This window comes from Vulpes vulpes, chromosome 11, assembly GCF_048418805.1.
Source record: "Vulpes vulpes isolate BD-2025 chromosome 11, VulVul3, whole genome shotgun sequence".
NCBI lineage: Eukaryota > Metazoa > Chordata > Mammalia > Carnivora > Canidae > Vulpes > Vulpes vulpes.
In genome coordinates this window covers 96,253,007-96,277,726 of record NC_132790.1, presented here as the reverse complement: position 1 = coordinate 96,277,726, position 24,720 = coordinate 96,253,007, and the positions used below count along the sequence as shown (strand labels likewise).

The following is a 24,720-nucleotide window of genomic DNA, read 5'->3' as shown; positions in this document are numbered from 1 at the left end:
CGTAACAGGGGCTTGACAGTCTCAGAAATCAGACAAGAATTCCCTGAAGAAGTGGCCTTTGAGCCTCAGCTCAAACTGAGAAGTAGAAGTTAACTGAGTAAAGAGGAGGACCTTATAATGGTAAGGTTGACATTCTGCATAAAGTGATACAATATTAATTCTAAGATGGTGAAAAGCATTGTACTTCCCAGAACAATTAAAAAAAAAAAAAAACCCACAACGTAAAGAGGTATAACTAAAATATCAATAGGCAACTTAAAATTATAAGAAATGACTTAATAATCCAAAAGAAAGAGACAGAAAAAAATAGTATGTTTATATGTAAATCCAATCATATCAAATTATAGGAAATGAGAATTAAATATTAATTGACCAAGCTTCCAATGAAGGGACAGGGATTGTCAGAACGCATAAAAAAGCAAAACCCCATGGAAGCACCCCAAGTATGCATCGACTGATGAATGGATAAAGAGGATGTGGTATGTATATACAGAATGGAATATTACTCAGCCATAAAAAAAGAATGAAATCCTGCCACTTGTGATGACACGGATGGCACCAGAAAGTATTATGCTAAGCAAAATAAGTCAGAGAAAGACAAATACCATTTGATTTCATTCACATGTGGAACTGAAGTTACAAAGCAAATGAGCAAAGGGGGAAAAAATGCAGAGACAAACCAAGATTTTTTTTTTTTTTGTAAGATTTTATTTATTGGGATGCCTGGGTGGCTCAGCAGTTGGGTGGCTGGGAGTCCAGGGGCAAAGAGATTGCAACTAGTTAGCAGACTCTCATAAGAGTCCAGACATCAGATGATGATAGGTAGGACCAAAACGGTGGTGACACAGGTAGAGAGGGGTATTTAGGAGGGCTACTCAACTGAACTTCTTGTTGAAGTGTTGGATGAAATGACCAAGAGTAAGGCTGTCAAGAAAGAACATCCCCCATATTTCTGGGATGGTAATATCTCTTAAGATAGGGTAAAGCAGGGACGCCTTAATGGTTCAGTGGTTGAGCATCTGCCTTTGGCTCAAGGCGTGATCCCAGAGTCCCGGGACCTAGTCCCATGTCAGGCTCCTTGCATGGAGCCTGCTTCTCCTCTGTCTGCCTATGTCTCTGCCTCTCTGTGTGTGTGTATGTGTGTGTGTGTGTGTGTGTGTGTGTGTGTCTCATGAATAAATAAAATCTTAAGGAAAAAAAAGATAGAAATGTTAAAAAAAAAAAAAAGAAAAGATAGGGTAAGCAGTATTGAGGGGGGTTAGAAGAGGAACAGATCTCAAGTTCAGTTTTAAACATAAATTTGAGGTAGCAAAGGAGACAAAATATTTTAAGATTTTATTTATTCATGGGAGACAGAGAGAGGCAGAGACATAGGCAGAGGGAGTAGCAGGTTCCCTGTGGGGAGCCTGATGTGGGACTCGATCCCAGGACCCCAGGATCATAACCCAAGCCAAAGGCAGACGCTCCATCACTGAGCCACCCAGGCACCCCGAGACAATATATTTTTATAGGCACTTAAATATATAAGTCTAGAGGGCAGAGAAGTCTAGGCTGGTGCTGTAAAGTTGTCTGCATACAGATAGTAACTGAGGCCTGGGGTGGCTGAGAGCACGTAGGGAGAGGGTAGAGTGGGAGGAGACAAGAGCCTAGGGCAGACCCCATAGAAAATGCAGCACTGACTTAATGGCCAGGTAGGGGAGGAAAAGCCTTCGAGGAGACATGGGCCAGAGAAGAGAGAAGGAAACCAGGAGCGTTTTATCGCAGGAGCTGTGAGATGTTATTTCACCAACAGAGAGATCAATAGGAGCAAGTGCTGCTGGGAATGTGGCTGTTGTCACTTGTGACCTCAGTGAGGGGTGTCTCGGTGGACTGACGAAGGCAGAAGCCAGATTGGAAGGAGCAGAGGAAGAAGTGGGAGGTGAAGGAGACAGTGGGCACACAAGATGCTTTTGGAAAAGTCTGGAGAAAGAGGAGAGAAACGGGAAAATGGAGTCACGGGGTGGAGGGCGATCTAAGATGGGAGGGCCTTGTGCGTGTTTTAATGGCACCAGAAAGAATCCAGGGAAGGACCAGATGGAAGATAACAGGAGAAGGGGGAGATGGTTGTAAGCTTGAAGTTCCTGAGAAAAGTGGAAGGGACACCTAGGGCCTCCTGAGCCAGGACCCAGGAGGCAAAAATCTAGTACTAGACCAACCAGGGATGTGCAGAAGGGGATCCCGAGACAGGCCCCGTAGGCGCACTGTAACAGGTGGACTTGTGTACCCCAAAAGACAGGTCAGTCCTAACTCCTGTACCTGTGCATATGGCATTACTTAGAAACAGGGTCTTTGCAGATACAAGATGAGGTCATACTGAATTAGGGGGTTGTGGGGGGTCCTAACCCAATATGGCTGGTGTCCTTACAGGAGAAAAGACAGAGGGCAGAGAGCCTGGGGCCACCAGAAGCTGGAAGAAGCAAGGAAGGATCCTCACCTCGAGGCTTCCAGGTGCAGCCCTGCCTCCAGGAGGACCGCTAGGCTCCAGAACAGCAAGAGAATCAATTCCCATTGTTTGAAGCCATCCAGTTTGTGGTGTTCTGCTATGGCAGGCCTAGGAAACTAAAACATACATACCTGTAGGGAAAGCACGAAGGGACTGCTCTATCCCTCGTGGCAAGACTAACCCCCAACACCAGGGTCCAAGCCATCTGGCAGCATCAGGGACCACCACTGCAGAGTTTACAACAGCTACGGAAAGTGTACAACACTATCACTAGACTCTGCAGAGAGAGGACACCCTGGCCAGCCCCACACACCGCAGAAACAGGGACCGATTCATCTGGATCTCTTCTGAGGTGTCACATAAATGCCTGAGAAGTTTAAAAAAAAAAAAAAAAAAAACAGGCAGGGTCGGGTCCCCCATTGCTGCCCAAATGCCACCAGCCTTCTAAAGAGGGCCAACGGAGGAGTCAAACTGACTCAAGGGATGCAAGACTCCCCTAAAAGGCAACCTAGCACTTCCCCCCGCCCCCACCAACATCTCCCAACACCACCAGGGCCACATTTGCATCAAAGCCACATCTGAAACTCAGCTCTGTACATCCACCCTCATCTACATTGCTATTAATATTCACCCCATCCAAACCACACCTGCAGGCCATCAATCAGAAACTATGCAGGCCTAGGGGAAACCAAAGGATATGAGCTCAACACAAACCAGTAAGTTCTTCACACCTGTACAGAGCAGCAGGCAAAAAGAGAAGCAAAGAAAATCATGGCAACGATACCACCACGCTCCCTTGGCCATTAAGCAGCACATTCGTGTTCATCTTCATAACCCAAGTGGCTTAGACCGATAGGTCCTCATTTTACAAGGTGAGAAACTGAGGCGGAGAGGCAGGTTAAGTGGCCCTGTGAGGATCAGGCCCCCTGGTAGATGTGGCGTGTTCCCCCAAGACAGTGAGATCTTTGAGATCGGTGTGGTTCCAACAGAAATAAAGGGGAATCCTGGCTCCCATTCCTGGGAAATGGATGTACCTCCACCTACCTCACGTGCCCATTTTAAAGAAAAGGTGGAAATCACGTGAGGCACACGAACAGGGAGGTACACACTACGTATCTTGAGATTTTATTATTTTTAGGTAATCTCTACACCTCACCTGGGCCTCGAACTCACAACCTCAAGACCAAGAGTCGCATGCTCCACTGACTGAGCCGCCCAGACGCCCCCCACACTAGTATTTTAAAAATCAGAGCATCATCATCATCATAATTATAGATTGTACGGCCGGTGCACGTAGGCCTCAATCATACATGTGACCAACACCCTCCAGTGAAATGGGTGGAAATGCCTGGGAGTTACTGGAAATACTGAGAGTTACTCTCGGTAATTCTCCAATGAATTGGGTGGAAACGTCCACCAAGGTGTTGAACACACGTGGTTTTTAGAGGTGTCAATTCACCGTAACAGCCTCACCCTCCCCATAAGTGGCCTGGCGAGACAGGCAGTCCCTCCTCATTTTAAAGTGGAAGAGTTGGGGGGCAGGTGGGGGTCGGGGGGGGGCGTCTTTGTAGCCAAGTCGGTTGAGAGTCTGCCTTCAGCTCGGGTCTTGATCCTGGAGTCCCGGGATCGGGATGGAGCCCCCACATCTGGCTCCCTGCTCAGCGGGGAGACTGCTTCTTCCTCTCCCTCTGCCCTTCCCCCTGCGCCACCCTCCCCACCGCCACCTTCTCTTGCAGATAAAGAAATAAATAAAATCTTTAAAAAAATAAATAAATAAAGTGGGAGAGTCTCTGATTCAAATTATATCTAAATATACTTAACATTTATTCCACTCTTATTTAAATAATTGTATCCATTAATTCATATTCAAATCAAATTCAAATGCATCATCTTCCAATATCAAACACCTGGATGTAGCTCTCAGAAAAAAAAAAAAAAAATGTAAGAAAACTGCCGGAGGAAAAAAATACTTGAACTTTTAGATTTGCGTGAAGGAGGCAAAGGACCTAACGCCTCCAAGAGTCTATCCCACCCAGGGTTGTGTTTAAGGCAGCCTCAAAGGGCAGTTTGCTCTTTCGAGCCCGCGTCGCCCAGGTAAGCCATGGTCCCAACACCATTCTTGCACTGCGATCACACCTCGGGTACACTCTTCCTGTAAATCGTATTTTCCACACTTAGGACTGGAATCTGCCTCCCACTGTGCCAGGTGACTTGAGGGCAGAGAACATAGACACAAGCCATGGTTTCTCTTCTCTGAAGTCAACTGTCCAGTGGAGTGACTCACACTTACCCCTCACCTGACTTCTTTTGCTTATCCTTCTACCTCACACCTAATTACTCCCCCCCCCACCCCATGCTAGGCACACACCTGGGGGAAGGAGCGTTGTGCAATCTCCACCAAAGGAAATGCAAATTCATAAAAAGGAAAATGTATTGGGTGAGAGGGATAAAGGGGTATATAGGGAAAAAAATCCTGTCAAACTGTTAGGTCATCCTTTCAGCCTGAAAGCGGAGAGACTGGGGGGGGCGGGGGGGGTCCTCTTTCTTGTTGGTAATGGTGGCATTTTTAGGTCAATTCCTGGGATGCAGGCTACAATTTTGAGTCAAGGAAACCAATATGCGCCTTGGGAAATGTCTGAAAGCTAACCTCTGTTAGCATCTCCCAGGGACGCCTGGGTGGCTCAGATCGTGACCCCGGGGTCCCGGGATCGAGTCCCGCATCGGGCCCCCAAAGGGAGCCTGCTTCTCCCTCTGCCTGTGTCTCTGCGTCTCTCAAGAATAAATAAAAATTAAAAAAAAATAAAAATAAAAAACCCATCTCCCAGCCTCTGCCCTCCTTATTTCCAGGAGGCCTGCTCAATCCCACCTCTCCCAGGACCTCAGCCAAGCATCCCAGGACCCTGGTGACCAAGCGGCCACCAAGCAGCTGGGGAACAACAGGTACGGAAGGCCAGACCTGAAGCACCCCAGGCCCTTTTATTTTTCTTTTTTAAGATTTTATTTATTCATGAGATCCCGAGGGGGCGAGGCAGAGACCCAGGCAGAGGGAGCCTTGGGGACCTGATGTGGGACTCGATCCCGGGCCCGAAGGCCGGGGCTTGACCGCTGAGCCCCCAGGCTTCCCTCCCGGGCCCTTGTAGCCCCAAGGCCTCCGGGCCAGTTCGGGGCCCACGTGGAGGGTGTGGATACCCGCTCCCCTCGGAAATCCAGGATCCTGGAGAATCATCAATGCCCCAGACAGCACGGGGACGTGTCACTCGGAGGTCGTCAAGCAATAGGACAGCGGCCGAGCGACCTGAGCACTTGCCACAGGCCTCGCGTCTCCTGTGACCGGCCTGTCACCCACTGCCGCTCCTTGGCGGGCCCTTCTGACTTCAGCTGTGGTCACGGGGGGCAGGAGCCGGGGGATGAATCGGCCACCTGCTGGGGCTCCAGGTGGTCCCCGGAGGCCTGCACCCCGGCCCTGCGCCTTCAGCCTTCCCTTAGGCAGGGCGCAACCCGGGCCCTTTCACTGCCACCCCGCCCCCCGCGCCCCGCGCCCCCCTGCCTCCCGCGCGGTCCTCTCTCTTCGGAATTCGAGCCTCACTACACGTAGGCAATAGTTAGGGACCCGGCTCTCAAGTCCACCTCCGGCTCCATCACCATCGTGCAGCCAACTGACCTCGGACAAGTAGGCCCACCCCCCACCCTGTGCCTCAGTTTCTGCACCTGTAAAAAGGAGGTCACAGTGCCCACCTGCGAGGTGTTTGGGAGGCCCGCAAAGCCACGCCGCCAAGCACTCGGGGTAACCAAGCAACACGGGCTCTCATGACGGAATGTGCATCCTGAATGTTCGGGTTACTCCTCAGTTTTAAAATAAATCAATGCATCGGTCATCTTCTAAATGTTTTATGCGTCTCAGTGAACCAGATGCTAACTTCCTGAGCGGTGCCACTCGCTCAGGGTATGGCCCACTCACTACTGTTACTGGCCCTCGGCACGGGGGGGGGGGGGGAGGGGGGGAAGAAGAAGAAGTGCTTGGAAACTTTTATAGCAATTTGATATTGCCATTACATTCGAGCTGGATTCTTCTAGTAAGTCATTTTAATCACATTTCTATCAGTCTGCAACAGATTGAAAATTAATTTAAAAAAAAAAAAAACTGGTCCCTCACCATGGATATTTTGAGCAGCACTGTTCTAGAGGGGACAGAAGTAGACTTCTATTTCTTTTCTACACCCCCACATCACCTAGCCCAGTGGGAGGTATATATCAAGTACTGAGTAAATGAAAATATGACTTCAAAAACATTTCGATTACTTAATAATGACTTAAGAACAAATCTCATGAGAATAGTCAAAATGTAAATAGTATCTCCAATTCATAAAGAATTTTTTTTTTCAAGAGGTAGCTGCCATTTAGTCTAAAACTGACCAAGGGAAAAAAACAGCTCTGACCCCAAAAATATTTTCCATACTGCCTACTAACACAGTGTGAAGCTTTAAAAATAAAAACACTGAGCAACGTCAATATTAACCCCCCTCACAGAACTCAGGAAAAAAATACATTATTTAGCAATGGCTTGAATGTGATTTTTTTTTTTTTTAAGATTTTATTTATTTATTCATGAGAGACACACAGAGAGGGGCAGAGACACAGGCAGAGGGAGAAGCAGGCTCCATGCAGGGAGCCCGATGCAGGACTCGATCCCGGGTCTCCAGGATCACGCCCGGGGCCGAACGCAGACGCCCAACCGCTGAGCCCCCCAGGCGCCCCTTGAACATGATTTTGACAGAACCCCCCACACCTTTATGTAATCCAGCATCTTAGCAAAAAATCCCAATGACACTTCAGACAAAATACATTTTTATCCGTTCTTCACTGCTGCCAATGCCTTAAATGGTCCCAATCTCAACAACCCCGTTAGATTAATCCATGAATGAAATGGCTAGAAAAGGGAAGCAACAAATTCTATCAAAATTTTAATTGACAAGGCAGCACTTGCATAGCTGAGCTGGGGCACACTGGATGTGGGCTGAAGGCTACGTTCGTTCCTGCTCAGGAAAATCTTTGCACAGTAACGCTGACTCTGAAAATGCTTGTAGAAAACTCAAGATAAGTAAATGGGGAGCCCCGTGTAAGTCCTGTCTCCCCTCCTCTCTCAAAGGCAGTAATCGAGAACACTTTACATAAGGTATCAGTCCCCTTGGGATCTCAATCCCATGGCCCCGGGGCCAAGTGGGTCTTGCTCTGCAGATAGCCCTGCTCTCTCCAGCAGTCTTAAGCTCTACTTCTCTCTCAGTGCCCCCCAAAAGCTACGGATATGTTCAAGTTTATAGATTCAGTGTGCTCTCAGCTTACTGAACTATGTGCAGTTCACCTGAAGACCGTGTCTTATTTCCCATCCCTGTGCCTTTGCTCGTACCATCTGCCCAGAAGGCCGTGGCACCTAGAAAACACCCCCATTCCTAAAGACTTTCCTAATCCCACAAAAAAAAAAAAAAACCTGACCCCTCCCTCATTTGTTCCCAACACCCCACTGAAAGTTTCAGTGACTTCCCCGCCCAGTGAATAGGAGTGTCACCTCCCCAGTCACTGTCCCTCAGGGGCAGGAACCACGTCTTCTACATCCTGGCATCCCTGTGCCCCATACCAGGCTTCTAATAACCCTTGGCTAGTAATGACCGTCTGTTACCAGATCCCGTCAACACATACTTCTTAACTTTCACCATATCCCAGACTCTCTCCTGGCATCTGGTGATCAGCGGGGAATGAAAGAGACATGGTCCCTGCTACATGGAACTTCTACTGGTTGGGGGACACAGCAGGTAAGAGACAAATCAAACACAAACCTCGTTGAGTGCTGAGAAGAAAACAAGCACTAGGCAGTGATAAAGAGAAAAGGCCACCAGGCAAGAGGAAGCACACGTGCAAAGGTCCTGGGGAGATAAAGTGCTAAACTAAGAGGCCACCTATGTAGCTGGAACTCCACCGATATTATCTCTCCCCTTGGGCTGCTCATCACCCCCTACCCATCTCCCTAACAGGTGCCCTCCTCAGAGCTCCTGCTGACAGGGTCCAGGACCTACAAGCCCTGAAAAGTGTCATCCTCGTCTGCCGGCTTCTCCATCTCTCTGCACACTCAGCAGGTAATCACAGCCATGATCTGAAATATCTATGCACATATTACACCCAAATCCAGGTTTCCATGATCTGAAATATCTATGCACATATTACACCCAAATCCAGGTTTCCAGCTTCCACTATACATTCCAACCTTGAACCCAACCTTGAATCTGAGGCATCTCGGATCCAATGCATTCGGAAAGCATCTTTTTCTCTCCATCTGCACCTTTACCTTCACCATCCTTGGGAAAAAGATTAAACAAGTTCTTTTTGTTCCCTACGGCATGTTGGCTTTGGGACCACCATCGATCTTCCTCCCCAACTGTGTGAGCCAGCAGCTCTCCAGGTCCAAGTCCTCCCTGGTTCCCAAGAACTTAACAACAACACATCTACGTGAGGCCAAATTTTCTCCAGATCCTTCAACCAAAACAACATATTGTAACAGACTGAATGCAGAACGAGATGTTAAAGAGAATTGCAAAAATGTGAAACAATGCCACTCGCTTTACTACATTTTTGTTTGTAAAAATAGCTATCGCTCATTAAAAAAAAAAATAACAAGAAACTGGTTATTACAGTTAAATGGATATATAGTTCTAAATTTTTTCAGTTTTGATTTCCAATAAGGTAAATATCAAGATATAACCGACATAAACAAAAGCTCTAGAGGATCCTCAATAATGTTGAAGACTATAAAGGGGCCTTAGGATCAGAAAGTTTGGGAAAGAACCACGGGCCTTGGCTAAAAATGTTGGCATACTCCCATACTCCTCTCCTTCTTATCTCACTTCCACTTTATCAACCCGCCACTCAAATAATCTTTCTCTTAAATACCCTCTTCTTTCTTCCAAAACCCTATTGGCCAAAAAAAAAGGGGCACCTAAAAGATACCCACATCAAATCTCATCAGCATCTATAAACGTTACCTTATTTTGGAGAAGGATCTTCGCAGGCGTAATTTAAAGACCTTGAGATGAGATCTTAGACCACCCAGATACGCCCTAATCCCAGTAACAAGTGTCGAGATGAGGAACCACACAAAGAAGAGATGCACAGGGAAGGCGATGAGATAGGTTGAAATCAGAGTGAGAGAACCACAAAGAAGGTAAGGAGCACCTGGGGGCAAGGGGCTGGATGAGGAAAGAGAGGACTCTCCCCTAGAGCCTCCAAAGCGAGTGCAACCCTATTAACACTCCCTTTGGATTTGTGACCCCCAGAGCTGTGAGAAAATGAATTTCCATTGTTTTAAGTCATCTAGTTTGTGGAAGCTTGTTGTGGCAGCGGGAAGAAACTAATACATCCACCCTCGGGCATGGAATGTTAGTGACCACAGAGCCTTTTTACCACAGTATGACCCTCAGGGCCAAAGTCCCCTCAAACTGCAACCATGAGTCACCTTAAATCTCATTCCTTGAACTTCACACCCTGGAATGGCACCTCACCACCTCCACTATATTATCCAAATGCCTCAACAACACAGCATCCAAAGGCCCCCAAAACTCGATCCCACCTTTCTTTCCCACTCCAACCCAGCTCCCCCCTGCATACCCCACACCATGCCTCAGGCCCACAGCCCAGAGCACATCCCACATTCCTTCTGGCCTTTTGCACAAGCTGCTTCCCCAAAATTAATTTTCTTTCACATCCTCAGCCCCATCCACTCCTACACATCCTTCAAGTCCCAGACTCAAAAATCTCCTCTATCAGGTCCCATCGGGGAAAAAAAAAAAAAAAATGGGTCACTCTGGCCTATTTCCACAGCAGTTTGTACATTCCTCTCAAAGAATATCTGAAACATTGTATTCCTTATTTACAAATCTATCACTTCCTCTAGACCAGGGTTTCTCAACCTTGGAATTACTGACTTTTGAGGCCAGATAATCCTGGGGGGGCGGGGGGGGGGGGGGACACACCACAGAGGCAGGCCTGCTCAGAGTATTGGAGAACGTCGGAAACATTCACTGGCTTCTACCTACTAGATGCCAGGAGCAGCATGTATAGGCACACACATGCCTACACACAGTCTCACAACCCAAATTTCTGAACATTGCCAGTGTCCCGGAAAGGAAGTGGGAATCACCCCCAAATGAAAACCGCTGCTCTATATTGAAGTCTTTGGGGACCCAGGACCAATGCTCCTACCATTTGTTTATTGTTACGTTTACTCACAGAAGAAATTCTGAGTCCCAGGTGCTGTGCTCAGAGCCGGGGACATAGAGGATAAAAGTTTTGGGCCCCATCCTCATGAAGCCACAGCTGGCAAAGGGCCCACAAGGCGCTCAATGATATTAGCTGAATGACTGCATTTGTTTGCCACCCATGTATATTGCCCTCAAAACATGGAAAATAAAACCCAGGGGTTTAAGCCTCAGGGCCATAGCATTTCCATCCATTTACACAGAACACAGCATGCAAGTGCTGCTCCCTGCAAGGAGGCAACAGTACTTGTCTAGCTGGGTCTCCGAGAGCTACGCATAAAGAAAGGAGCGTCTCAACCAAGAAAACCGAAACTGGGTGGGATCAATCCCCTACGTGCAGAGCTCAGGAAGGCCAACGCCAGAGCTACCTACACCAGAGGCCACGGATGGAGCTGGAAGCTCAGGATTGCCTGAACTTCCAGAGTCTCCTTCCCTCTGCCCAGGAGACCCCATTAAAGATTCTGGTGAGTTCTAAGATCAAATGGTGGGCCACTCAGTCCCCAGCTCTGACAGAGACACTGGGTGCCCTGAAGTACAGAGAAATTCTCACTGGGTGTCGACCAGGAGCAGAGGCTGGGTACAGAGGGGAGGCCGAGTAAAGTTGCAAGAACGAATCGGGGCACACAGGTGCTTGGCCCAGATCTGCCTTAACGGGAGTCCCCTTTAGCCTCTCTGGGACTCCATTTCCTTTTGTATTAAAAGAGAACAATGCATCTTTAAGTTCCCTTCAAGCTCTAAACATTCCCAGCCCCCCCCCCCCAAAAAAAAAAAACTGGTATAGACCCATAGAATCTTCCTCCAAACAAAACAGATCAGGCTCTTCCTTCCTTCCCACCTAAACCCTTTCTGACAGACGTGGAAATAAAGAAAGCCATTTCCACTTCCTGCAAGCTTCTGATAGGCACTACCCAGAATGTCCAAGCAGGCAAGATACAGGTGCTCCCCGGCTCTTGCTACATACCCATTAAGCCAGAGAGGAGGAGACTTCTGGGATGTGCATTCTCTATAAGGGGGCAGGGGGGAATGGAAGGGCTCATGCCGAGATGATTTCAGGTGCCAATGTATAAATGAGAAGTGCCATGACAACATCAGAATGCTTTCAGCCACGGAAAATTGACAACTGGTCCCAAATGGCTTAAACCATATGGACATCCATTGTTTATTTAATGGGTCCAGGGAGGGGTAGTCCTAAAGTCAGTCCAGTAGCTTAAGAATTTTCATAAAGCCACTCAACTCCTCTTGTGTTGGCTTTTCATTCATAGGCTTGTTGCCTCGTGGTCACAAGACGGATGCCCTAGCTCCGACTATCATATCCTCTAATTACTTTTCCAAAGATAGAAAATTAAGGAGCTATCAGGGCATTGAGAGAGGGCGTTCTTCCCCTGTGCCTACACTATTTTTGGCAAGAAGAAAGTTCTTCCGAAGAAGTCCTAAGGTAGATTTCCGCTAAATCTCTTTAGCCAGAATGAAGTCATAATACTCGCTCCAAGCCACAAGAGAGGTTTACGTAAGGGAGGGTCTGGCTTTGAAGAAAATTTTTTGTAGGAAGCAGGTAAGGGAATCCTGGGATAAGAATGATGGTCAAGTAGGCAATAAAGTGCTATACCCAGTAGCATCCTGGTAAATGTTTAACAACTGGCTTTCAAAAAAAAACAAAAAAAACACCTGTGTAGCATTTGCCTATTTCCATCACGCAAATACATCCATCGTGCCAGAGTTCAAGATGCCAAATGCTATATGAATCTGCTGACAAAGCTCCCAAAATTCGAATCATCAGCCGGTACTAATGCTCTAGCCCACCACGGAACTGACACCTCACATTTGGTAACAATATAAGTTTACAGTGCTCCTTCGCATTCAAAACCTAGATGGTTAGGTCATTCTTCCCAACTCATAGATGAGGAAAAGGACACAGCACCCCAAATCACACGGTGCAAATGGCAGAGCTCCCTTAACAGCCCTCACCTCGACTCTGGGAGCATGAGGTACACACATACCTGTACCCCACCAGCCCTCTCCACTAACCAGCCAATGAGGTTCTAGCTTAGCTTGGACCCAAACACAAAGGCCCATTCCTGTAAACTCAGGACCTCAATAATAATTATTCTTTAAGTCATTCCCTCCAGTGACAATAGGAGAGCACATGTATTTTTACAGCTCGGAATAAAGGTTAGTGCCGAAAGAAAATAATCAGCCCTAATCCCATCCTTGAGATAACAACTGCTTGCGTGTGGTTGATTAAGCCCTCCAGATTTTTTTTTTTTTTTTAGGTGGAAATCATACTATTTTGTAACATAATGACATTTTTATTATGTGGATTTCCCTTAACAGAGAACAAGAGAGGACAGTGCAATGAACCATCTTGTCACCATTGCCAGCTATCAAGAGACAATTAAGAGCGTTTCCCATTCCCTCCTCAGGGAGGAATGTGTAGGAGGCAGGCACCTCCCTCTGCAGGGCACTGCCCTGCAAGGTTCCCCTTGCAGGCCCCGAGGCCGCTGCTCAGCACACAGGGCCCAAGGGGACCCTGAATCGTGTTCATTCTCACCGACCCCCTCCAACTCCTCAACTCCCTGCCTCGTCCATCCATCAAGAAGCCTCACAAGGGGGGGTCCAGAGCTCCCCCTTAAGGAGAGCTGCAGAAGAAATACCTCGAAATTCTTGGAGTTGCCACTTCCACCTTCTCATCCTACTTCTGCTTCATGTTCACGTGTGTAGGCGCACACGCCCGCAAGAGACAAGGGCTGAACTAACGTCCTAGGAGTCTTCATCTCCATCTTCTCCTGCCTAGTGCTCACCCAACAGTCTGCCTTTCCAGACTTCACACTGCGGTCCTCTAGCTTCGGAAAGGATCACGGTGCATCCCCACCGTGGGCCAGCCTAAGTGAAGAACCCAACAGGCTAACAGGGGCCATACCCGAAATGAACAGCTTCGCGTGAGACCCCGAAGGGCCCAGGCCCAGAGTCAAAGAGAAAATTCCACTGCCCTGAGCAAGTGCAAAAAGCATCCCCATGGGACAAAGCAAGACCAGCTCCCTAAGCCCCAATTCAACCAAGTGCACACAGGAGGGAGCTGTGGATATTTCAAGGGCAAGGAGGGCATGCTACTCTGCTATAAACCATCAACAGCTGATAGAAAACAAGCCTATTCTGGGAACCATGGTTATTAGAACTTCAGGTGGGAAGTAGCTAGTACTAATGCTTCAAATTGGTGTATTTGTCTAAAGATTTTAATACGTCTAATAGTGGGAAGCAGGTAGGAAATAAGGGGGAGCCTGGCTTACAACATTTTCTAAAGATAAACACAAGGGCAGCCTGGGTGGCTCAGTGGCTTAGCCTTCAGCTGTGGGCGTGATCCTGGAGACCCGGGATCGAGTCCCACGTCCGGCTCCCAGCATGGAGCCTGCTTCTTCCTCTGCCTGTGTCTCTGCCTCTCTCTCTCTGTGTCCCTCGTGGATAAATAAATAAAATCTTTAAAAAAAATAAAGATAAAAACTAAAGCCATTATTCTCAATATATTTAGGAATCACCTGAAAAGTTTGTTCAGAATGTCAATTCCTCAGCCTCCCTCCCAAAAATTCTGCCTCAGAAGTCTGATATGGGGCATTATATCTGCAAGTTTAACAGGCACCTTTGACGATGCTGCTTGCAGGTGTTAGCAGACCCTGAGAAAGGACAACCACTTGGGTTTCTACTTCTTGGCCACAAAGTTTGGGTAGTAACACTTCTGTGAGCAGCAGGAAGAAAGAAACAAGGCCTCTGACCCGATGTTTCCTATAATGATTCTGGCCTGAGTCTCAGGAGGCCCAAGTTAATGGTACAGATGTTCCTCCCAAAACACTGGTATGCAGGGAGGTCCTACGGCGGCCTGGAAGCAGCCAATCTCAGGAAGAAGCTTTTCCCTAACCTTTCTTAGGGTCCCCCAGGTCAACCTGTCCTCTCTTCCCAGGCAACCTTATCAACAACCTCCCTCTCCAAGATTATAAAGAAACCAATTTTCACCTCCCCTCACCCCCATCTCCCCAGCTGTCTCCAAAATAACCATTTAACATGTTTTAAGAGTTTTACGTGCTAACAAGAAAACAGGCTTTGCCAAAATAAAACAAGCATTGGGGCAGTCAGACGTTATAAATACAACTGCTCATTAAGAGTTCTTCCTGCATGTTATTAATTTCTGCAAGAACTATTTCCTGAGCACCTAGTCCAATCCCAGGCACTAGGCAGCTCAAAACTGTGACCGTCACCGAGAAGCCCCCGTTCTCGTGCAGTTTACATTCCAAGCGTGGAAGACCACGGAGAAAATGAGCAACCATTTCAGTGGCCGGCGCTGCCAAAACCCATTAACCCAAGATGAATGAGCTAGAGAGGAGAAGGAAAAGATGGGTTACAAGGAAGGCCTCCTTGAGGGGGGAGTCTCCAACAAGAGCCAAATGACAGGAAACAGGACGACAGGGGCAGTCAGGGACAAGAACAGGGACACAAAAGAGCTGAGCCTGTGGGAAGGAGAGAGAAGGGGCCACTGGTCCTACCCCACGGCCAAGAGGGGAATGAGCAAGTCAGGAAGGGATGACTCAAAGCCCAGGGGCCAGATCTCAAAGGGCAGGGTCTTAGGGATATTAACAAATTCAATGGGAAGCCCTGGGACTCTTTACCAAGGGAGGAGTTACACCAGTGGTAATCACCTGAACTGAGCACTGTCTGTGCGCCAGACATGGTTCAAAACTCATTTTAGCTTTTTATCTTTCCAGCAACCCCACATAGTAAGAACAAAGAGGAACCCCATTCCACAAGTGAGATCTGAGTCAAAAAGGCAGTAAGTGATGATGCCAGAACTCCAAGCCAGGTGGTCTAGTGACAGGTAGTGGTTGTGGAAGTGAACGAGGGCCAGATGGAGGGCCTTGAAGGCCCCGGTAAGGAACCTGTTATTCCAAGCGTGACAGCACGTCATTCAAGGAGGACGGAGACTTCTGGACTCATCCCCTTTGATCTGAGTTAAGAGGGGAACAACCTCTGGGGAAAGCCCACCGCACTCTCGCTGCTAAACCAACTACTGCAACTTCAGCCATACACAGACGTCCAGACCTGAGCTACCTACGTCAGGCAGAACTTTCTAGGCTCTGCAGAACAGGTCAAGGTCCTTAGAGCAGGGGGGGGGAGGTGGGGCATGGATCAGCAACCATCAGATCACCAGTCATCTTCTTAGAAATGCAAATTATGGGGCCCCGGCTCATAACTACTCAATCTGAAAAATCCAGCCATTTGTTTTGAACAAGCTCTACAGGTGATTCGCATAGGTCAAGTTTTGCAAACAGCTATTCTGGGTTATCCACACGCAGACACAATCACCACCACCACCACCCGCCTTCTCCAACTCCCCCAACTCCTTCCCCTACCCGCCCAAGTTTTACTAGACTTGTCCTTGGGCAGCCTCTGCACTGCACACCCGGCCATCCCCCTCCACTGGTGGGGCTCTCTAGAGCTCTCGCTGCCTGTAAATCTCACTATTGACCCAAACTATTTTTCTAACTGATTTGACTTCCTGAAAATAGTTACTATTCAGCTGTTTAGGCCTCTTCTATCCCAGGGTAAACTCCTCCTCTGTCACCTCCAAGATTAGAGGTCAAGGAGAATTTCCGCCTTGACCTAGACCTTCCCCAACACCTGCCATCACCAGACTTTTTATTCATTCATCCCCACTTTTATTCATACATTCCAACAAGTCTTTGTGCCCTCGGCATCCCAGGAACCAGCTACAGGTACTTTAGTGATGCCTAGAAACAGCGCTCATCCCTGCTCTCACAAAACTGACCCTTTAGTGGGCGATGGCTGCGCGCAAGTAAATACAAGACTACAAATTATAGGCTTATACTAGAAAGGCCTCTGAGAAGGTCACTGGGTGAGACCCGAAGGAAAAAAAGACAGGCCCTGACAGTACTGGGGTGTTGAATCCACGCCAGGCTTTCGTCTACACGCCGTACATGCATTGCCCGTGTCATGCTCCAATAGGCCGATGAGTAGAGCATAGGCTCACCCCCACTCTACAAAAGGAGATACTGAGGGCTGGGGAGAATGAGGAGTACAGAGGAGAGCCGAGTTGCAAACCCAGGCAGAGGTGCTCCAGAGCCTACCCTCCTAACCACAGGCTAAGGTGAGAAGAGCAGGGTAGAATGGTGGAGGGGGGCCGGACAGGCAGACAAGTGTCCAGGCAGACAGATCGGCAGGTACACCAGACCAGGGGCAGAGAAACGTCAACCTGAAGCAGAAAGAAAGTCGAGCATATCAGTCAAACTGGGGAGCAGTGGACAGATTGGAAATATACGTGGGAACCGACCCGACAAGACATCCAGGAACGTGTAGTATGGAGTGTAAGGAATTAGGGGAAATCAAGGGTGACTCTCAGTTCACCGATTCTGTTCTCAAAGCTTGAGGACGGTCAGAAGACAAAGTGTTATAACACAATAAAATGAAGTCCTGTGGGGTGCTGATGCCCAGGCAAGCTCTCAAAAGAACATGGTCCTTTGAGCAGGTTACAGCTTCTAGCTCTCCCCACCCTCCCCTCCTCCTCCATAGGGGATCTTCATTCTACAGTTCCAGCCTACCTCCCAGGAGCTGTTTTCCAGAACACTACCAGCACTGGTCTAGGATAATAAGACTCACAGCTATAGTAATAAGAATAGCTTCCACCGGGAGGAGGGTTTTTCTCACACAAATGTAATGCATTTCAAACCAGAGTTCTTGAAATTTCCTGAATAGAACACTTACACTAATTTACAAATGAGAAGTTCCACAACTTGCCCAAGGCCATACAACTGCAAAGAGGCTGAACCAGAATCCAAATCCAGGTCTGCCCAATTTGGAAGTCCCTACTTCCTCCATTAAATCAGCACTTCCCACAACGTGAGACACAGATCTCTGATGGAACACAACAATGGTTTTAAATGCACAAATAAACTTTGTCAAGTTTTAATAGAGTCTGGTTTTATTACGGATAATGCTATGTGCATGTAATACCAAGTAGATAAAAAATTAAGGGGCGCCTGGGTGCTCAGTCAGTTAAGGGTGTGCTTCCAGCTCAGGGTCCTGGGATGAAGCCCCCAATGGGGCTCCCTGCTCAGTGGGAGTCTGCTTCTCCCCCTACCTCTGGCCCTGCGCCCCTTCATGTTCTCTCAAATAAGCAAATAAAATCATTAAAAACAAATTTAACATATGCATACACACAACTGGATTCTAAATTTTGCATTACATGTGTAGATGCGAATCCATAACTGCATGTATACTGCTGCCTAGGAAACCAAGTTTCTTAAAAGTTAATTTAAAGAAAACATGGGGATCCCTGGGTGGCTCAGTGGTTTGGCGTCTGCCTTCAGCCCACAGCGTGGTCCTGGAGTCCCGGGATCGAGTCCCATGTCGGGCTCCCCGCATGGAGCCTGCTTCCCCCTCTGCCTGTGTCTCTGCCTCTCTCTCTCTCTCTCTCTCTGTATCTCTCATGAATAAATAAATAAAATCTTAAAAAAAAAATAAAGAAAACATTAGAATAAAAGTACAGGTGATACAGGGATAGGAAGGAACTCTTGGGAACCTACATAAATAACTGAAGCTTGTGGAACAGGGCTCACCACACCACCACCCAAGAACAGCCAAGCACCTGTTCCATATTGTACTCAAATTTGACTATGGCCACACACAACTGACTCTGCTCCAGAGAGATGAAATATTGGCTGCCTTGGGGGAAAGGGGGTAATATCCGAACAACACAATTTAACATAAATCATTCTTAACACAGTATTGGTCTTGACGTAAATACTGGTTTGGTGGTCCGAATCCTCCGCTTCTTTATCACACACCTTGATTAAGTCAAGCAAGCTTCCTGGGGGCTCAGTTCCACTTTGTCAAAAGAAAGTCATATAAAATAGGTTCTCAGCTCACTCCTGGCTTTGAACTCCAGAACATGTTGTAAAATCCTAAAATCCAAAATTATTTTTTCCATAGTTGGAGAGGCCTCAATCCCGAATGAGCGCTGACCTGAGAAATAAACACTATATATGTAAGTCCACACGGCATCCCAGACGACCATCCCGTAACTGGGGAGACGCTATTAATTACTGGAAATTTTCCCTCTGGAAAATATGGCAAGACGTTACAAGAGGAGAACGATGAGCCAATCAGTATCGCTGTCCCCACCAAAACTTTAAGAATTTCCTGACACTAATTTTTCTTTTATTTTTTAATTTTTTTATGATAGTCACAGAGAGAGAGAGAGACATAGGCAGAGGGAGAAGCAGGCTCCATGCACCGGGAGCCCGACGTGGGATTCGATTCCGGGTCTCCAGGATTGCGCCCTGGGCCAAAGGCAAGCGCCAAACCACTGCGCCACCCAGGGATCCCCTCCTGACACTAATTTTTAAGCAACTCACTTTGTTACGGTCGGTCCTCAGCAACTGTTATTTCTAGTCCTTAACAATTAACTTTAATCTGAGTGGAAACAGCCCAGAGAGAAATAGATGGAGAGCAAATCTGCAAGATCTCACCAGTCCATCCTCATGTGAATGAGGAAGCCTCGACCGAGAACCACCTGTCAAACCTTCCCAGCTCCCATCTGAATTCCTCACTCCACCGATGCTCCAACATGTGTACGTGCTTAAGCCTCTAAAAGGAACTGCCACTCCTTAATTTTCCGAAATATTAACAGAAGTTTAATGAGAACAAGCTTTCTTCCTCTATTACCGAAATAAATACCTTTATCAGAAAGGGAGTCCTAAGGACCCCTCCCTCTTTCTTCGCAAAGCCCTTTCTGGGATGTCAGTGGCCTCCAAACTTTTAATAGAGGATTTTTAGATTCCCAGAGAGAAGTTCTGCAATGTGCTCACTTCGTTGTGTGTGTGTGTTTTTTGTTTTGTTTTGTTTTTGCTGAAGAAAACAGAGGATGGGTGGGCTGCAGCTGGCAAAGTCAGAAAGCACAGCTGGGTGGCAGGTGATCTTTAAAAAAAAAAAAAGAAAAAAAAAAAGGCAAATCCCTGGGCAAGTCGTGTAGCCAAGGGTGATCATTATAACCGGAGAGTTGTTACATAATTACTTCTTAACTACTGACAAACACATCAATGGCTACAAAATGCCATGGTTACTCCAGACACCGGGGCCGGCGGACCTGAGGCGAGAGTCGAGCTTTCTCCCGTTTCATTCAAAGAAATGAGCCATCTCGGGACTTACTTCCCTTCCAAGGGAACCCGTCGGCTTTCACAGATACCAAACAGCCTCCCGCAATTAAACCAATCGCCTCTAGGGACGAAAATCAGGCTCCCCTTAATACTGATTTTTTTTTTTTTTTTTAAAGGGAAAAGGGGGACTGCAGAAAGAAGTGCGTGCAAAGAGCCCAATATCCATCACCTCGATTAAATAAATAAGTAAATACGAGACTTCCCCAGCAAACTGGGAAATCCGGGCAGAAGGAGGTCTGCCCTCGCCCCGCCCCCTGCACCCCCTGCACCCCTGCACCCCCTGCACCCCCCTGCACCCCGCCGCTGCTCCGCGGGCGCACACGCCGGGCCCGTGCCGGGGGCGCCGCGTTCCAACATTTTCCCAAAAGTTTGCGCGGACGCAGCGGAGCGGCGCGGAGGGAGCCCGGCGGGGCGCGGGCGCGGGGCGCGCGGCGGAGGGGCCCCGGGGCAGCCGGCGGCGCCGCGCAAGGCCCCGGGGCCGGGCGACCCGGGTCGCGCAGAGAGGGGGGCGCCCCCGCGCGGCGCAGGGGCCGCCAGCCGGGGGGTCTCGGTCGCCGCCGCCGCCGCCGCCGCCGGGCCCCCCCCCCGCCCCGCCCGCGCCCCCGGCCCCGCCGCTGCGCCCGCGCCCCCGCTGGGCCAACCTGGCCCCGGCTCAGCGCTGCGGCGCGCGGCCCGGGCGCGGGGGAGGCCGCCCCGCCGCGCCTCACCTCCTTCTGCTTGGGGTCCTGCGGGTACACGTCGGGCGGCCCGAGCCGGGGGCGCTTCAGCGGCCTCTGCTCATAGCTGAGGAGCCCGAAGGCGGCCATGATCTCTCATGTTAACCGGCGGAATGAATGGGAGTCGGGGCCGGAGCCGAGCGGAGCGGAGCGGAGCGGAGCCGCCTCCGAGCACCAGGGAGCAGCACTTTGCAGACAGGCCCGCGCTCCCGCTGCCGTCCTCGCCGCTGCCGTCCTCGCCGCTGCCGTCCTCGCCGCTGCCGGGCGCTGCGGGCACCAATGAAGCGCGTTGGCTGCAGCCGCTGCCCCGCACGCACGCAGCCTCCCGCGGGCCCCGGCGGCGCTTCGGGCCCGGGACGCGCCGCTGCTCCCGTCCCCGGGGGGGGGGGGGGGAGGGGGCGGGGGGAGGAGCGGCTGCTGGGGACGTGTGACTTTTTGCACCAATGGACCCAGACCCACCGCAGCCGGACCCGGGGGTGGGGGAGGGGCACGGGCGCGGGGTGGGGGGGCCGCGCGGAAAAAAAACTTTTTCTGGGCGCCCAGGCGGGGGGCGGCCCCAGCGCTGCCCGCAGGTGAGGGGGCCCCGGGCCCGGGCAGGGCGCCCCCGCCCCCGCCCCCGCCCCCCTCGCGCGGCGCGGACCCCTCCGCGCAGACCCCGCACCTGGGCGCGGGCCGGGCCGGGGCGCAGGGAGCGAGGCCCGCGGGGATGCGGGCGCGCAGGGAGGGGCTGGACGCCTGCCGGGCCCCCGCGGCGCTCGCGGCTCCAGGGCTCCGAGGCTCCGGGGCTCCGGTCCCCCCCCCCCCCGCGGCGGCGGCGGCGGCGGCTCCGGGCGGTCGCGGCGGGGCTGCAGGGGCCGAGCTCGCCGGGGCGCGGGGCCGCCGGGGGCTGGGGCAGCGCGGGGGGGGCCGTGCGCGCCGACGGCGGCGGGAGCCCGCGGCCCCCGGCGCCCCCGCGCCCGCCCCCGCGCCCGCCCCTTTACCTGTTGGTCCCCGCTAGCGGGCAGGGGCGGGCGGCGGCGGCGGCACCCGGGCGGCCGCAGCCTCCATGATCCGGGGCGGGGCCGGGGTCTTGCGGGGAGGCCTGGGCCCGCGCGCCGGGGACCCGCCAAGTTTGCGGCTGGCTGGGGGCGGCCGCCGGCGTCCTCGCCCCCACGGCCCGGGCGCGCGGGGCCCGGAGCTGGCGGCGGCGCGGGCCGCACTGAGCATGCCCACTCCGAGCCTCCGAGCCGCCGCGCCGGGTTTTCGCAGCCGCAGAGCGCGCCGCCCGCGGGCCCCGGCGCCGGGGGGAGGGGGGTCCCGGGGGGCTGGCGCGGGGGGCGCGCCCGAGGGACCCCCCGCCCCCGCCCCCGCCCCCGCCCCCCCGCGGCCGCCGCCCGGTCGGCCTGGGCCGGAGCCTCACCTGCGCGGGGACCGGGGCGCGGGCACCGGGGCGCCCAGCCCAAGCCGCCCGCCCCCCCCCCCCCCCCCGGGCCTGGGCGCCGGGAGGCCGCGCCACCTGCCGCGAGCGCCGCGCCCCGGGACCCGGCGGGGGAGGCGCCCACCCGCCCGGGGATGATGGCTGCAGCCTCGGGGCCCTCCTCCGCCCCTCGGTGCCCGAGCTGCGCCGCTGAGCGGTCTCTGACCCTCCAAAACGGAGAGACCCTGCGCGCTTTCATCGTGCCCCTTTAGAGACGGAGGAAACTGAGTCAGCTCAGCCGAGGCCCGGCGACCTGCTCAGAGCCACACAGCAGCCTCGGCCTCATCCCAAGTTTCGGACCCATTTTGCACCATTTGGGGTCGGAAGGGCTGCCCTTGCCTTGCTTGTGCCCCCCCCCCCCCCCCCCCCCCCCGCACAGCGAGGAATGTGCAGCCTGGAGGTGGTGCCACCTTCTATAAACCGGTAGGAGCAGCATCCAACCCAAGGGCCCCCGCAGGGCACCAGGCATGTAGCAGGTGCTCAGGTGTTGCCCACAATCCAGCTGACTTGGAGCCAAAGGGAAGGAAGAAAAGGTAGCGGAGGCCGGGATGGAAGGTGGTGGAGGCCAGTCCCTCACTCCTCACCCCTGATCGCTCGGCCCTTCGCAGAGCAGCCGAAGGCCAAGTGGGACCTGTAGGTTTGGGTTTCTGGACTCAGCCGGAGCCCCTGCTTTCGGATAAGTTACCCTCCACCTGGAGGCATTTTGTGATCACGCTCTGCACCCTGCCCCCAGGGTGTTTGCTTCCTGAAACCCTGGGTGTAACTTGAAAGCTGAACTTGCCCTCGTGATAAAGGCATCTATCAAATCTAACTTTTTTTTCTTTTTTTGAGGAAAAGGACAGTTAGCTAAGTTTATGAGGAAGTGATCAAAGACCACAAAAAAAAAAAAAAAAAGCAGGAGAAATGTTGTAATGAATTCCCAAGTGCTCATCTTCCGGCTGTGGAGATGATCAAAGTTTGGGCATCCTTTCATCTCCCCCCACCCCATCACATTGACCATTGACGTGCACTAGAGGGGAGGGTTATTCATTGTTGCAACTTGGGCACACAGGGTGCAGCACTACATGGTGGGCGCTCAGTGGGTGGGTGGGTAGGTATGTGGATCCATATCTCACTGGGGGTACTTTGGGGATACCTTGTGCTGACGTGCTGGTCTGATAGGAGACGTAACCTCCGTTCCTCCCTAGGAATAGCTAGGCGACAGTCTCTAACTGGCCTCCATATAGGAAAAATTTTGGAAGCACTCAAAAATTGTCTCTACCCATAAAGATTTTACTTTAAAATCAAAATGTATTAGCACTGTGTCCCTGGTGTTTGGGAAAAAGAGTCCCTGGTCTCCCTAACTCCCTTGTCTCGAGACAGTCTGGCCTGGATTCTTTGGCCCTGACAACATGGGCAGGGGTGGGGGTGGTGGATAGTGGGAGCTTTCGTGCACTGAGACACTAAGCCAAAAATCATTCTTTCACAATATGGACTTCACGGACTTCTCCATCGTCTAGGCCCTCGTGTTCTTCATGGTCCAGCCTCATCTACTAGTTTTTCCTCCTTAATCCCTCATCCCAGTTAGCTCTCAATCCTGTTTCCAAGCATGGAATTCCCAGGCCCTTCATGTTCTGTAGCCATCTAGGGACAGTCCTTAGAGTCCAGATTCCTGTATGACACTCACCCCAAACTCTTGAGACACAAGATAATCCTTTAGTTCTTTCAGTGACCCTAGCACTCAATTCTTATTTTCTTGACAGCTCATTTCTGGCCATGCATTCAGTTAAGTCATACAATTACCCTGTTCTCCGGTACCCACCCTACCCCCTTGCTCTCCTTCCATTCCAGTTAGTCTTTAAAGTGACTAAGGCCAGTTAACACGGAAGCCACCATGATCTATACTGTGCTGGAATCTCCCGTGTTGGTGCCGGTTAATACAACAGACAGGCACAAATTCTTGTTGGATAATGTGAGTCTCATTTGCTACTGTTCCTATAAGGGGCATCTTAACTTTACCTGACTAACCACCACCGCCACCACCACCACCACCACCACCACCACCACCACCACCGCCTCACCTGGCCTGGGAACAGTTTGCACAGAACAGGAATTACTCAGAAAGCCAGATGATCCCAGACAGGGCCCCGCCTAGACCTCAGCCCAGCTAGAAGTGAGTTCAGGCATCTGGGGAGGTTTTTCCTTCACCAGGTGAAGGAAAAGGATCGAAATGTGACCAGAAAAGGAGTAATGACAAACCATTTTAAACATATGGGACTTGGGACCCCTGGGTGGCTCAGCGGTTGAGCATCTGCCTTCAGCTCAGGGCATGATCCCGGAGTTCCAGGATAGAGTCCCACATGGGGCTCCCTACAGGGAGCCTGCTTCTCCTTCTGCCTGTGTTTCTCATGGATAAATAAATAAAATCTTTAAAAAAAAAAAAAAAAACATATAGGACTTTATCTCTAAGTATGAAGCTCAATCTCTCTCTCTCTAGGGCTGCTTTTGTGGGTCAATAAGTGTTCAAACGCTGACCCTTTATCCTAGGTCATATCCAAGGGTTCTTCAA

General features: G+C 50.9%; 1 protein-coding gene across 8 annotated transcripts in view; it reads right to left on the bottom strand.

Annotated features, from left to right (window-relative positions):
• Positions 1-21,806, bottom strand: part of MED12L (mediator complex subunit 12L) — a 323,809-nt gene extending 302,003 nt beyond the window's left edge. For 4 of the 8 annotated variants that reach the window (XM_072727142.1, XM_072727145.1, XM_072727144.1 and 1 more), the window contains exon 1: positions 20,708-21,060. In XM_072727142.1, coding sequence (XP_072583243.1) covers positions 20,708-20,806 — 99 coding nt within the window. In that variant the 5' untranslated portion in view covers positions 20,807-21,060. Of the gene's footprint in view, positions 1-20,707; positions 21,062-21,696 lie in introns of those variants that run through there. The other 4 variants (XM_072727148.1, XM_026015744.2, XM_072727149.1 and 1 more) reach the window with 2 other exon arrangements.
• Positions 21,807-24,720: the final 2,914 nt, after the last annotated feature.